The 15509-nt window shown below is 42.1% G+C and overlaps 1 protein-coding gene across 8 annotated transcripts in view; it reads right to left on the bottom strand.

The window, feature by feature from the left end:
- dock4b (dedicator of cytokinesis 4b) overlaps positions 1-15509 on the bottom strand; it is a 113829-nt gene that overhangs the window by 59893 nt on the left and 38427 nt on the right. For all 8 annotated transcript variants that reach the window (XM_085769511.1, XM_085769512.1, XM_085769516.1 and 5 more), the window contains exons 7-11: positions 13604-13688; positions 5730-5881; positions 544-625; positions 313-373; positions 50-182 (exon numbers count right to left, since the gene is read on the bottom strand). In XM_085769511.1, the coding sequence (XP_085625637.1) occupies positions 50-182; positions 313-373; positions 544-625; positions 5730-5881; positions 13604-13688 (513 nt within the window). The remainder of the gene's footprint in view (positions 1-49; positions 183-312; positions 374-543; positions 626-5729; positions 5882-13603; positions 13689-15509) is intronic.

Below are 15509 nucleotides of genomic sequence, written 5' to 3'. Positions count from 1 at the left end.
GGAAGAAAGGGCTTTCAAAGTGAAGTGTTGGTTGTTTGCGATGACTTACGCATAAACCTTGAGCAGGTGGTCATCCTTAGAGTCAGCAGTGAGGAGATCAGCAATGCTGACGACAGCACAGCCAAACGGCCGTCTGTACTGTACGCTGCACAGGTTTTTCTTCTCCCCTGCTCCCATCCTCCCTGCACACACACACACACAGACACACACAGAGAGGGATCCACACTCAGAACAGTGGTGTTACGAAAGCCCGAGAGATTTAAAAAGCATGTTGTGCTCAGTAGAATAAAGAGACAGTGGTGTAACACCTACCTATTCTTATGATGTGTACAACGATGTAGACGTCTTTTCGCAAATCACTGCTTCCCAAATCCTGAGAAACAAGACAGGAAAACGTACTTGAGAGTCACATTCAATCACTAGAAACAAGTGACTTTGCTTTTTAGTTTTCAGCACAATGTAACATGAGTTAGGTCAGCTTTAAATAGGTTTAAATTGCTCTTAATCAGCCATTGTAAACATAAAGTCATGTTCACTACTCACGACAAACAGTGTGCATTGTCTCTCTGTCTTCTCTGGCGACTTGGGCAACCCGCTCTTATTCAGCCTGACAAAGAACCTTTCACTGTATAAGAGAGACAGAGGGAGGGAACACTCAATGAGACGAACAGGGTCAGAAGCAATGGCTGGGTGTCATCGTAAATAACCGCATCCAAGCCACTGCTAACAGGAACAAAATAAAGATTAGAAACAATGTCAGAAATGTCAAGCGCTGAACGGTGGGCACTGGAGAAATGGCTTCAAAGTTCAAACTTCAAGCTAAAGCTGTTTGAAATCTTGAAACAGAACATGAGGCAAGGGTAAGACAGGCAGACAGGGAGCAGGGACTGAAGGATAGAGCGAGAAAGAGAAAGATATACACAGCTTGAATTACTGAACCAAATCCCTAACAAGTAAGACAGCAAGTACATCCACATGTGGCTCCTCCACGGCCGGATAAAATATTCATTGTGTTTTTGCATATTGTGGATTCTCTCTGACACTTTTTAGCCCAGATACTGGACTGTCAGCAAAAAAAGTGATGAGTTACAACAAAAAAATGCACGATTTCAGTCATGTAACTGCCAGCTAGTTGTCATAAATCTTCTGGTTGTGACAGGGCTGAACAGAGACCATTGTTAGCAAGGTGAATACAGGGAGTAACTGAGAGAATTAACCTGCTAAATGCTGGTAAATGTCAAAAGATGCTGTCCTATGTGTGTAATGTAGATAATAAAATATACAACGAGTAGTAAATGTATGTGTAACTGCTTGGTTGTCAATTTGTTTTTGGTTTTTTTTGCATTACAAGAACAGTTTAGTGATCAGTGTGTTTTGTCTGATATTATTTTGTTATTTGGACAGTGGACAGACAGAGCTGATTAAAATATCGACATCTACGTGTTCACTTCATGCAGGCTGAACAGGTGTATTGAAGAAACACACACAGAGCGGAATAAAGAGAGAGAAACTGATCCTATGATTATATTCTCCTCTCAAAAACAAACAGACCTAATCAAAACACAGTTTAACGTTAAAAATCAGTGTTTCTCTGAAAGGCAGTGCGGAGGAAACGAGTTTAGGGAAAACCCTGAGAGAGGATGAAGCCTTTATTATTGATAATGGTTACTGGGGGGGGGGGGGGGTCAGGAAGGGCAGCCCTTGTTCTTCCATAACGGAGAACTGATAACTCACATCACTGGGGAAATGCTATTTCACAGTGACTAATATGCATGTGAGAGTCCACATCCACAAGCCCACAGTGGATACATGGACGTGGATACCCAGTAGTCACTGGGGGCCTGGTTCTCCCACTGTTGCTCAGGAGGCAACTACAGTAGCTAGTTAATACTAACCACAGTGAGAGTCTTTATTATTATTTTTTAATCTGTAACTATTATTTGCTTTAGTCATAAAGAATATAGTTTTACAGGTACTTAACAGAGCTGGCCTGGTGATACAGCTAGATTAAAAACTTCTCTGTAAAATCTGTCCTCTGGGGAACATGAATATGTACACAAATCTCTTCATGACAATCCATCCTATTGTTGTTAGGATATTTCAGTCTGGACTTACTTGGTGGAAGGGCAGTAACTGAAACTGTCAACCCCAGAGCTATGATTTTAGCAGGCATAAGATAAATAGCTACACTGAGACAAAGGGAAAAGGGAAATGCAGCTGGCTTTCTGTCTGAGCAAGCTGTATCATACTTTGAATACTGTAAACATGCTTTATGGTGCATCTATAAATATGAAATTCAAGTGCCTGACAATGCAGAATGATCTGCTTCGACATAATAACTCTGGCCTCAAATGCCCCACAATGCCCTCCCCTTCACATAGGCAGGAAATAAAGTGCATTTCAGGCAAAAACAGAAAGGATGGACTCGGATCGCCTTTTCATTCTCTTTGTACTCCGTCCTTTCCCTCTGTCTCGCACACACACACTCAAAGAGAGGCAGCGGAGGCATCCTGCTGGGCCCGTCTCATCCTGGCTGGCGAGCTGTGGGCTAATCCAGTTAGGTGACTTTCACAGTCCACCGATAAGCAGAGAGAAAACCTTGTAATGCACCAGCGACTGACAATGAGCCAAGTCGCTGGCACGGCTAACAGCGCGAGCTACAGTAGGCCCGCTCGCACAAGAGCAGAATTTACCAGATCCTATATAACTTGACTTCATGCAGCCGGCAGCTACAATGGATTAGGATGTTTTATAATAGCCTGAGCTATTAGGAGCTGTTATTACAAGCTTAAAAGTTGTCATGTCTACTCTGTGGTGTAAATAGGAGGCTGCTTCTTACACTGTAATTCAATGTTTTGTGTATGTAGGGCAGTGGGTGCTTATGTTTGAATTAATTAGGCGCCTGGCTATTAATTATCCAAATGCTTATGATTTTTCATACATGTATTCCTTCAGTAAAGTTTTCCTTTTATCAAACCATATTGGATTGAACTAGTTGAGAGCCAGTTTGATTTAAATGTGGTTGTTCCTCATTAGCTGCACTCTGTAACTTTCCGGGCCATTTATCCGGCCATATGGAGTCAGATTCCTATGCATTAGACATGAGACTTGCGCACACACATTCCCAAACCCTAATTAGCGCTCTATTGTTGAAACCTCAACTACCAATTAACAGCCACTCCTGCAAACACAGACACACATGCACAATCCCCCTCTATTTTTCTCACACACCCTCCCCTGCCACCGACTCTTCTCCGCCTCACAGCTGCAGCGTGTTGATCACCCAAGCTAAGAGGACCACAATCCCCCAGTGGGACCTTATCTCCCTCTATCACCACTTGCATTAACATAACATGAATGGCCGGCTTCCCTCCCCTTTGGGCCCCCATGGCGCTCACTATTCCCTTCGATATCGATGATTGCATTAGGAGCCGGGCGCTCATCCGACGTGACGGTGGTGGTGGTTGGGGGGGAGGGGGATAGTGAGCAACTGGCACGTAAAACACTGGATAAATTAACTGCCACCGCCCCCGCCCCCCCCATCCTTAATCTACCCCTAGAGGCCACGTGGAGAGGCGGGAAAATGACTTATGAACAAAGTATCCAAGAAGAGGCTTAAAAGAAAATACAGACAAAGACTAGACACAGCAGAGCAACAGAAAGAGAGACATGCAAGTGCAATGTGTCCAAGTCCAGCCATCCATGGGTGACCTTGGTAGATGTGAGTGAAGGTCAGACTTGGAGGAGGGGACGAGTGTTAGCGTGTAAAAAGTAAAAAGTTGTTGTGAATCTGTGTTTGGTCTGCATTAACCACCAAACCTACACAGCAGAGATCAACAGGATCATGTGCGAGCATGGTACAGTGTGTCCCTGAGTGTGTGTGTGTGCATGCGTGTGTCCTGCTGAAGAGCCATTCAAGGAGTCTGAATCCAACACAAAGAAGCTGCCATGGACACAAGGGCTGCCGGTGTTGGCATGGTACTGAGACAACGGGTCGAACCCCCATCTGGTCTCTGACACACACACACACACACACACACACACACACACACACACACACACACACACACACACACACAAACACACACACACAATCCACCGGCACGGAGGGAAGCATTGAAATGGCTCCCTGCCAGGCAGCTTGTGTAAGTGTATGTGTGTGTGTGTGTGTGTGTGCGTGTGTGTCTCTGTTTATGTGTGACCAGACAGTGAGAGACAACTTGGCGAGCTGCCACTGCGAGATTTTCCTCGAAGACAACTGATGCAGTTGCAATACACACACACAGAGAAAATCAGAACCACAATGGCACAATGGTTATGGCCTTTATCTCCCCAAAACTGATATAAAATTGTAATTAGCTGATTCAAGAAACAAGATGGACTGTTAGGAGAAAGATTGAGCCTTGTATCTGTTCATTATTATACTACATGCTGGATTCAGTTTGGATAAATGAGCATTGTGTTTGTGCGAGGCTCACACAATGTCTGAACCTGCTGTTTTGTGACAGATGTTTTAGCATTACAACTAAAGCCAAGCTCATTATGTTAGACAGAATGTACTGTAAATCCACTTAAGATGCGCGGCAGAATCCAATTACTCTTACCTGGCTAAGGTGCTCAATCTTTCAAAGTAGCAATAAGACGGAGAGAAGACGACGGACAGCGAGAGAGAAATAGAGAGACAGATAATGACAGTGATGGAGAGAGAAAGTGCTTCAAGTGGATCTTAATATGATACCACTGGACATTCACTATCCACTCCAAGACAAAGTGCAGGCTCCAAATAAAAGAAGATTTTACTTCATTAAAGCCAAAACCTTTTTATCTTACATCACAAAAGACAAGCGTATTTAAATACACTTAAGTAATTAAGTGCATCTCATCCACTGATTTATTCTGTGTGTGTGCTTGTGTGTACATATTTTTTCACAAACTTGTCTTTCTCTGAAAAATTATTATCTCATAATATGATGGAAACCAAACGGCAAAGAAACCTCTTTCCTTGTGTGTTTTTACACACTACACAGCACTGGAAGAAACCACAGACATTCTCCATAGGAAACTTAGGTCGGCCACGTTTGCACAATAGTTAGATTTTCTGCCACTGTTGATGAATAATGAAGTGGATTTCAATAGGAGTAGAAGCAGAGTCACGGCATGCTGTGCAAAATAATAAAACAACCAGTCCCATCAATGTCACCCTTGTTCCTCTGATGTGACCCTGTGGGGCGGAGAGAAGCATCAAACACAAGCATGACTTATCAAAAGAAGTTTCGGTGTTGCTCTGCTCATTTCTCAGCCCACTCATTTTCCTTAGCCTGACGAATCCACTTGTTTGTGACACGAAGCGGAATTTGCTTTGAACTATGAAACTGAGGAGTTTAAATGCAGCCTTTATTTGGTCGCTGCACGATCGCTACGCTGTGGATCATGCATGTGTGTGTTGGTGTGCGCATGTGACGTGAACAGGCTGATAGGCTCTTTCATGTGGATCACATGGACACTCTTGTTATGAGAAAATAGCACAGTCTCGCCCGCTTTTGCATGTCCAAGTGCACTTTAACAACCTGCTTCGTTTTATAAATCTTCACGTATATAATTAGAGCTGACTTTGGTGCCCCCTCCCTCATTTATTATTTCATTAACAGCATACAGCAGTGATGTGTTATCCATCATCATCCATCAACATGTTATCCATGTATTGAAGTTTTGGTCAGTATTTTCTCTACCTGAGTGGCCGGTTCTCTCGTCCGTCATAAATGTGGAAAAAGACTTCCAGCTCCTCTCCCAGATTGGCGCTCATCAGGCTCTTCACATGGACAAACAAGTGATGGGTGCTAGCAGCTGCAGGTGTCTCCTTTTTACGATGTCGATGTTCCATCTATGGAGAGGAGAAGAGAGGACAAGAGAGGAGAAGAGAGGAGAAGAGAGGAGGATGTCAGCACTAATCTACTGCAATTCAGGCCCAAGGTTTTTCTGTAATTACAGTATACAGACATTCAAATAATTAAATGAATACATGTAATTTAAATACACATACTGTGCTGTTGTTGGGTGGATTTGGAAAGGTTAAAAAAAAACGTAAAATCCATAAGCTCTAAATCCTGAAAGATCCTTAAACGCAGGATCAAAGCTTATCAAATACAGTTAATGCCAGGGAAAAACAACATCTCTGTGGTTACATCTCTTCTAATATATTCAAGAGACGCTGTATTTAGTGTTGAGTTTACCAGCCAAAGATAAATAATATCCCTCCAAGACATCTCACTGTTGGGGGGAGATCTGCTGCACATTTGCATATATATTTGAAGGCAGTACAAAAAAAAAGAGGCTGCAATATAGATTGTGTTGATATAGATCGAGTTAATATAGCGTGTAATATCGCAGACAGTCGGCAGCACCACAGGTTAAGATGTGTGGGCTTGAGCTGCATTGTCTTGACTGTTTCTTTGTTGCAATCTCAGTGGTAAAGAAACAAATGGGCCACATGATGCTAATACTGCCATGCATACAGATGTGGGTATAAACAAACACTTTATGCATAAGGACGTGCTGATTTTTTTCCCCCTGCACTTTATAACATGAGGGATATCGCAGAAATCGATTACAACCCATTTGCCTGGAAAAACACATTTATTATCGTACATCAACTCAAACAGCTGGAAAAATCAACACATTTGTCAAGTTCATTTTTTATCTATCAGTTTGAGCTGGCTGATTATTTACTTGACTCAAAAGACAATGGCTTTGTGATTTACATCACGTTCAACTGGTTTCTTAATCTCTAAGAAATGAGAACAGAAGCAGTAAAATTCACACTGAATACAAATGCAAGCAGAGTAGCAGTCAAACAATGCAGTCACATCTCAGTGTGTGATTTGACATGCTATATTAAGACAATCCATATCAAAAAGATCAATACAGCCTCACACGGCACTGCGCAGAGTTGTAAATACCACCCAGATCAACTCGCACATTACAGCTCTGTTTATAAGAGGTTCATCCTAATCTGCTGTCAACATCCAAAAATACAAGGACACACACATACACACACATACACAGAGCACCAGATGGCCAGTAATGCCCCTGCCAAATTTTGCTCCACATTCACTTCTGTAGTAGGATGTAAAGAGATGGGAAGAGGAGGATGAGGAGCGAGGAAAAGGAAGGGACCGCACTCTGCGGTAGCAACACTACAGGAAAAACATCAGTGGGTATACATAAGAGTAACTGCCACAGTGCCAGTCAGTACCAATCAGATGTGTCTGTATATTAATAGAACAGATTATATGTCTTGAAACAAAACAGGATTCTTCTCTCTAGAGTAAGTTTTGTGTTGTTGTGTTTGGGTGGTGTTGCAGACGCTGAAACCCGCTGGTTAGAGGATTCAAAGTAGTTTAACACTTCAGGAAACAAAGTTGTTCTGATTTTGGAATTAGATGAAGCTTAATATCATCCTCATGTCTGTAGCAGGGGCTAGCATCCGCATTAGCTTGTCTTAGCATAAAGTTTGGAAACGGGAGGGAAAAGCTGGTCTGGCTCAGTCTGACCACAGTTCACAAAACCACCAATCAGCACCACTCAAGCTCACTGATTAACTAAATCTTGTTAGTTTTAGCTGGACAAACACTAAACGATTTCACTGTTCTAAATGTTCTGGACAATGTTGACTACAACCAATAACTATTTGGATTCTACTTACTGAGCCTGTTTCTCTTCTTTCCAACCTTAAAGTTAGGATAGGCTAAGTGTGGTATCAACCATCTGCTGTTACTATTCATACTTAAAGTACTCCTTTCATAAAGATCAGATTTTGTTAGCTTTAGTTAGCTGCCAAAGCTCTACAGCTGTGTGTTACCCTAACAGTACCGGTATATCATTCTCAAAAAAGGAAAAATATAGATTTTCTTAATTTTGGGGATGATGTTGATGATGTTGATGGACTGTGGGGAGACCGTGAGTAACTGGAATCTGTTGTTGACCTTGTTGGGTTCAATAAACAACCTGAGCGCCCTGCCTCGGAAAACAACTTGGAGTGAAAATGAAGTCCCTGAGGCGCTAATCTTTCAGCGAGGAAGTTGCACTGCTGAGGCCGAGCATTGATTTTGTCTTGGCCTCATACTATTGGCTCTGAATGGAACTATTGGCTGTAGAAAACGACAGTGATTGAAAAAGATAATGAAAATAGTTGATTGTCCCCACCATTAGAAATATGCTGTAACAATGAACTGTTAAGACACTGACAATATTGTTTTAGTAAAAAAAAAAAAGGCAATAAAAGCTGATGTTAAAGTATCTGAGAGAAGGATAAGTCTCTGAAAGTTGATTTCCATGTTGTTGTTGTGAAATGTGAGATTAACAGCGACTGCCTGCAGGGTAAGAAATCAATCTAAAATACATGATGTGCTTTAGAAAACAGTGTCTGTACTGTAAATACAAACATATAAATACACCAACACAGTCCTCTAAGACTTAAACATTACACCACAAATCATTTTACAATTGCAATATCTGTCAAAATGATGAATATGTTTTGTTTAGTCATGGCTGCTCTGCCCTATCTGAGATCCCAGAAGAAAACACAGGAGACCGATCTAACAACAAGGCACTGACACCGTTTCTTTACCAGATCAGTTTTCCTCTGCACAATAGGGCTGAGCTGGTTTTGACGCAGAATGACTGGGTTCTGGAAGGCCTAATTTATGCTGTGGGATTTTATTACGAGGTTATTTTCAGTGTGTCATTTCAGCTGCCCGGCGGGAGCCGTGTGTGGTTACATGACAGCTTCAGCATGACTAGACACAACGGACAGACATGACAGCCTTGGAATAAAGCTGGCAGCCCTGCTGGCATCACATAATGCTGCGGGTAACAAGGGGGAGGCCAAGAGAGGGAGATAACTGAACAGAGGGGGCATAACCATGTGTGTGCTTGCCCAACCGTCTTATTATTGTTCACTCAGTAATCTTTTCCTAAACAGCACGAAGCAGCACCAAGTGGAGGGACTGTCGAACTACAGGGAGCTTCAAAAAGGAGAGAGAGGACAAATTGAGGAAAGAGAGGAACTTCTACATCCATCCGTCAGAGTTGTATGTCAGCGCTCACTTCTTCATCACAGTTTAAGCTTCTTTTCTTGCCTCTTTTAAGATGAAGGGAGGAAGACCTGTGCATGTGCAGGCTTTCAAGCGTGCATGTATCTCTTTAGTGATACTGAAGTCACAGAGGAAATTTAATTTTACTTCCACGTGTCCAGGCCCAGGCCTCAGCCATCTATCACTGCTGTCTGATCTGCCACTGTTAATGAATCCATCGCTCTGGGATCTAAACTCTGGTCTGCTCTGCACACGCTCGGTGCTGAACTTATTCTCCAAGGAAAAAACTGGAAGTCTGAATCTGACTTGTCTTTACCTTACAGACAGCTTTACCAACTGATCAGACAGTAGCATGGGACTGTGAAGCCAATTAGAGATTTTTTTTTCCAGATATCTTTCAAATGGTGTGTGTTTTCAGGGGTCACATCAGAGGACTGTTAATTTAATTAATTTCTATTCCCATACCTGGATTTTTAACTGATAACATCACAACTACCTCACTATGTCAAGCCTTGCTAGTGGCTAACTTTATCTATAACTGGGTGCAGGATGGGTGTTGGCCAGTAATTGTTCAGTGGGTTATAGTAACTGCGATTTTTTGCTCAAATTAGATTGATGAGAGCAGTAAGATTGAACCAAAGTTATTAAACTGAGGAACATAAAACCAAAACAAATAGCTAAAATATGCTCAAGTGCTGCAAAGCACTAAAGGGAACCACAAATTAGACTCACTACAAGTCATCCCTTCCCTTTTACATAAAGATTTGAGCCACAGTTCATATAAAATATTCATAATTGCAGATTTCACATACCACAATTTACCACAAAATAATAATATAATATACACATAATATGTATCACAAATTCCAGCACATGTTGTTTGGAGAGGCCAAACAAAGGCAAATCATACATATTTAATTTAGAGAGATCCTATATAAAACACTTCCTATTCAGTGCACTGACTGTCTCCTTTATCCTTCTCAGTATCCTCTTAATTTCTCACTGGGCAGATATCACATAATTCCTCGATATCATGCATCAGTCAGGCAGGCTACAATTTCCCACAGTAACACTCCACTGCCATTTGAGCACACACACACCCACAGGCACACACAGACACACACGCATACCAGGTAATCCCCGTCTCAAGTTAATTAAGCCACACCACAGCCGCCCAGTACAAGGTGGAAACAAAGAGGCAGCTCTCATAAACAAAGATCTCACAGACCTACTTCTGTAATTTGGGCTTAGTGTGACGTTGCGGGTTGTCGTGGTGTGTGCATGTTTTTGGACGTGGATGGCAGCAGTGAATGCCTGTCCCTTTATCTTGTCCCTTGTAAAGGGGAATTGCCGTCATTTTGCCCATTCAATTTTTTCTCAATTTAATAGAGGTGCATTAAGCTTTCATCCTGCCATGCCTGCTTTTGTTTTGACTAACAAAAAAAAGAGAAACAGATGGATTAAGAGCTTCAATTACCCCTGCGAATGGAAAGCCGTCACAGCGTGTGTGCTTGGGAATGTGTGCATGTGTGTGTTTGATACCAATTTCCCCTCACTGTATCAGGGGCAGAGAAGTGGTTGCCACGGTAACAGAGATTGGGGCTCGGAGAAAGCGGGACGGACAAGCAGAGAGGGGAAAGGAGAGAATGAATGAGTGAGAAATGGAAAAAGGGAGAGATTCAGACATTTAACAAACCGTTTTTCTACATGCGAGGAAAAGACACTGATGCTAGTACCTCACTTAGTGGCTACTACTGAGACTGAAGTTGTTTTTTATTTTTAGGGGAAGTTGCTACAATGCTCAATCAACACACAGTTACCAAATATTGAAGTTTGCCATTGGTCAATTTAAATGGCATTACAAATTGTATACACATTTTTTGCTTTCTACGTTAAAGCAAACGTGGATGAGAAAGAAGTAAAGTGACGTAAAGTTGCTTCTTGTGCTGCAAGTGATACAGGGGTTTTGACTTCTTTGAGCCCTTAAAATGCTCAGAAAAAAAGGAAGATTATGCGCCATGTGTGATAATCCAAACCTCCAGAATGGCTACTAAGTGGACTCTTGAGTGAGACTATAGGTCAGGGGTGGGCAATTATTTTTTCCAGAGGGCCACACTGACTCCGATAAAGTGAGTGAAGGGCCACACGATTCGAAATCAAATTGAAACATCAAATATTTATTGCTGAATTATATATAATTATATATTAGCCTATATAACTACATATATTTGGTGGAAATGATTGCATTACAATAGGCTGACAGCCCACAATCAATGTAATCGCATTTTCAACTTTTATCCATCACAGATCACTGAAGAAACATGCTGTATTATGATATAAATATGGACTCAAGGCAGATTGTTTTATCAAAACTTACTGACCATAAATGACTGCACCAATTAATAATGTTCACAGACACCTGGATATTATAATTAAGCACTCAGATCCTTTTCAGTTCTGATTCAGTGAGACTGTTCTATTTGTATGTAGATAACCTTTTATTTATGAAGAAACACAATACTCCTTTGCTGCTGCCTAACAGCACCAACATGAAAAAAAAGACTGATTTGATTACAAGCGTAGCCATTGGTGGATGGAGGCTTCAGACGCACGTGGCTACAATCAGTCATATGGTCGATCACGTCAGAAAACCCAGCGATTTAATCACAGTTTGCTAAACCTTAGTGTTTGAGAAATAATAATTAGGTGCCGCGATGTTGCTTTATAACCGTCAGCAGTTATGATTCGGCTGTCGGAGGGTTGTGAAACACCGGCCCGGTCCCGCGGTCTAGGCTACCGCTGACAGGGTCGCGGTGGTCAGAAACTCCGCTGTGGAGAAAAGCTGCAGCAGAGCGGCTCCTCCCTCCTCCGTCGGAGCTCCGGTGTCCGATAGAGAAAGAGACTGAGCAGCCGTTCATCACTGTCTTCTACCTGGAGGAGGTTACGTTGTTACTTTCTGTCTGCGATGTGCAGGCTCCTGATCTGACAGGGCTGTCACTGTTTCTAACAGCTGATTAGTGCGCATCAACGTAATAAAAGCAATCGGGTCATAATACCAGTTCGGCTCGCACTTCGGCTCGCGGGCCGGATTGAGACGGCATGCGGGCCGGGTCTGGCCCGCGGGCCGTAAAATGCCCATGTATGCTATAGGTGCTATTTTCCAAGGTCGAGAACTCACTCACAGCTCTGAAGCAACATGGATGAAAAATCCTCAAGGTGCTCAGCGAAGAAACATTAAAAAGGAACATCTGTGATTCCCTGACGCCAGTGTCTGAAAGATTTCCATATGTCTCTGAAACTGGAGTTGTGAAGTTACAGTAATCCCCACTTTCCACAGTTTAAGGGCCTGGTGTGCTTAGGTGGGGGAATGGAAAGGGTTTGATGTGGTCTGCCGGTTCACAGCACTATCTCTGCCACCTGCCAGGTTTCAGGAAGAGGTTTCAAAGACTGCTGCACTCTGATGGATAGCTTCTCACATCACCCTAGAGGTTAGCAGGTAGAGGCAAAGGTACTAAAGTGAACACACTGGTAAAACATCCTTCAACTGTCTGATGCGATCAGCTGAAGACGGCGTGGTATAAAGCATTTGGCTGAAAGCGAGCAGCAGCTGTAAGTCAGAATTTCAACGCATTTGTTTCAACAAGACGATAACGCAGTGGATTTATGGTTATAGACACTATACGTCGATCCGTTCATTACACCCACTCTATCCTACATTTATAGAGCTGAGAAGTGAAGGGAACCAATTCCCATTCATTTTTCGAACAACTACCTTATGTGGCTCACATTTAAAGTGCTGCCAGTTGAATTATCATTACAAAACATTTACAGCTGCTTTGAAGAAGTTATCACGACCTCCATGGTGCATTTTGGCAATACTCAGTCATCACAATAAAATTCATGTTTAAATGAAAATAAACAATATCATTACATCTGATCGATTCAGGTTTAGATCCTGGCTCAACTTTGAATTCAACAATTAAGTCCACTGTGATTGCTTCTCGGGCTGGCATCTTTTCCACAGCAATTGCTGCTGAGGCTCATTAGCATTGTTGTATTTAGCGCCATGTGCCATTCTACAATGATGGATGAATTATAACTGCATGAAGTACTTAAAGCTGGGGACAAAGCCATAGATATGACTGTTGCATTATCCAGGTTTATAAAGTGAAAGAACAATTTCAATAGAAAAACAGAACCAGGAAAAAAAAAGTGGGCCTGTCATCTCCTTTGTGCTTTAGATACTGTACATTTGGATTGAAATCAAAAGGAATCAGTTTGTAGAAATAAATGGCAGAAGCACAAACGTGGTACTTGTCATTTTTGCCAGACAACCACTGAATCATAAATAAACTGAATGAAAGAATGCAAATCACATTAATTTATGTCATCAGTCCAAACGAAAGTCCATCTTGCACTGAAACATATCACCACACATACACAATGATGATTTTTCCAGTTACTGTATGATGATCGTTATATGATTATATGAGCTCTATAGGACCACTTACCAGTCTGTAAAGCTCTGTCACGCTGATTTCATCTGGGTCCACCATGCTGAACTCACGCCTGGGAACCAGGTCCAGGCCAAGTTGTCTGCAACACAAACACACATGTTGAGCACAGTGAAGAAGTAACTGTCACACACACACATGTCATTTAGTATCATGTGGAATTAATTTCCTGCTCTGACAAGGTCGACTGAACTGAGCATCAGCAACAAACTCTCACTATACTGTATATAAACCCACAAGTGCAGACGCATACGCACACAAACCAGTGCTGTCAGATCAGCAGTGTCAATCCACTAAATAAACTTGACAGATCATTCTCCTCTCTCAGGACCACATGAAAGAAAAAGATCCCCGTCCCTTTAGCCCCCCGCTGTGCCCGCTGTCCTCTTTATCCATCCTCCTCCAGATGCTTCCTCTCTCCATCCTTTAACCCTCTCTGCTCCTTCATGTCCTCAAACAGCTCCACCTCTCACTTTCCTCTTTCTCTGCCTCCTCCCTCTTCTTCTTCATCTTATCCCCGTCTAGCCTGGTTCTCTCAGTGGACCAAAAATACTGTGATGGAGTGAGTCTCCTTGTCAGCAATAAGAGAGACAGGCCTGGTCAACCATACAACAGCTCACGAAGAGGGACTGTCCCAACTTTATCCTCAATAAGACGAGCTTGTGTGTCTGTGTGTGAGAGAGTGAGCATAGTGAGTCTTTGTGGAGGGCCCACAGCAGGGAAATGAAGGAGAGTGAAGGGCAAGAGAAAGAGAAGTGAGTTACTGTTTTTTTTAATTTCAACCCTATGGCATAGAGAGGAACGAGAGAGGAGAGATGGAGAGAGTGCTGCCTGTGTGAGAGGGAAGGAGAGTTCATTGAGTGAGCAGTGTGCCTGCGGGGAGGGTAGGTGACAACAAAAGAGAGAGGAGCAAGGAGAGAAGACAGATACAGAAAGGGAGAATAGGGAGAGAGGAGGAAAGACGAGTTCGAGCAGCAAAGAAACTCTAGGAGTGGAGCTAAGAAGGCAGAATAAACAAGTCACTGTATCAAATATTCGCTTTTATTACAATATTCTATTTTTATGTGAAGAAACAGGAGATGAGACTAGTTCTTTCTTCAAATGCAGTTTCATCTGTTCAGCATCCATTCCATTAAATCACGTCATCCATTAGGAAAGATGACTTGCTGTTTTTTTTACTACAGCTCATTAACTATAGATCACATATATCTCTTATTATTGATCATTTTCATTTTATCAAGTAAAGTTCAAGTTTTTTCTATTGATTTCTCATATTCCCGGCAGGTGCAGTTAAAAAGAAAAACTCTCTGTAGGTGATCCCCCGACTGTGAGCATGAAGTTTGAGTTATTTTATTGATTTATTTTGTAGAGCATACTAATGTGGTTGGGCAAAGGTGAGGAGAGACTGGAAACGATTCATCAGTGCCTTTAGAGTCAGTTTTGGAGAGTTATTGCATTAAAAGGGTTGAAAATCTATGAGCTCTTTTTGGTTGCAACTGTGAAACTGATAGAATTAGATTAATAACTAAAAAATAGAACTTGCAACACATAAAAAATGACAAAGTAAGAACATAAAGTCACAGGTTACTTTTGGCTCATTGGCTTTTGTACAAGGCTGCACTCAATAGATGCAAGAGAAAGCTGCAACACCGCTGAATGTTTTATGATTGTGTATTCTCCCCTTTAGCTCATAATCAATTGGGCTAGAAAGGAAAATTGAGATTTGTTCACTCAATAGAAGTCGCCTCCCTCTCTCTTTCCCTCTCATTTGCACACACACATGCTCGCTCTCCGTCTCTTTTTATACCAGTTGGAAAACCGACGTCTTATGCAATCTTTGTTGTAAACGTCAAATAAATGTAACAAGAGATGTCTAACCCTCATCCTAATGATGTCAGTGGAA

This window comes from Trachurus japonicus, chromosome 23 (genome assembly GCF_045865225.1).
Source record: "Trachurus japonicus isolate A0001 chromosome 23, Traja_1.0".
Taxonomy (NCBI): domain Eukaryota; kingdom Metazoa; phylum Chordata; class Actinopteri; order Carangiformes; family Carangidae; genus Trachurus; species Trachurus japonicus.
Note: the sequence above shows the minus strand (reverse complement) of the source record. Positions and strands in the feature narration are given on the sequence as shown.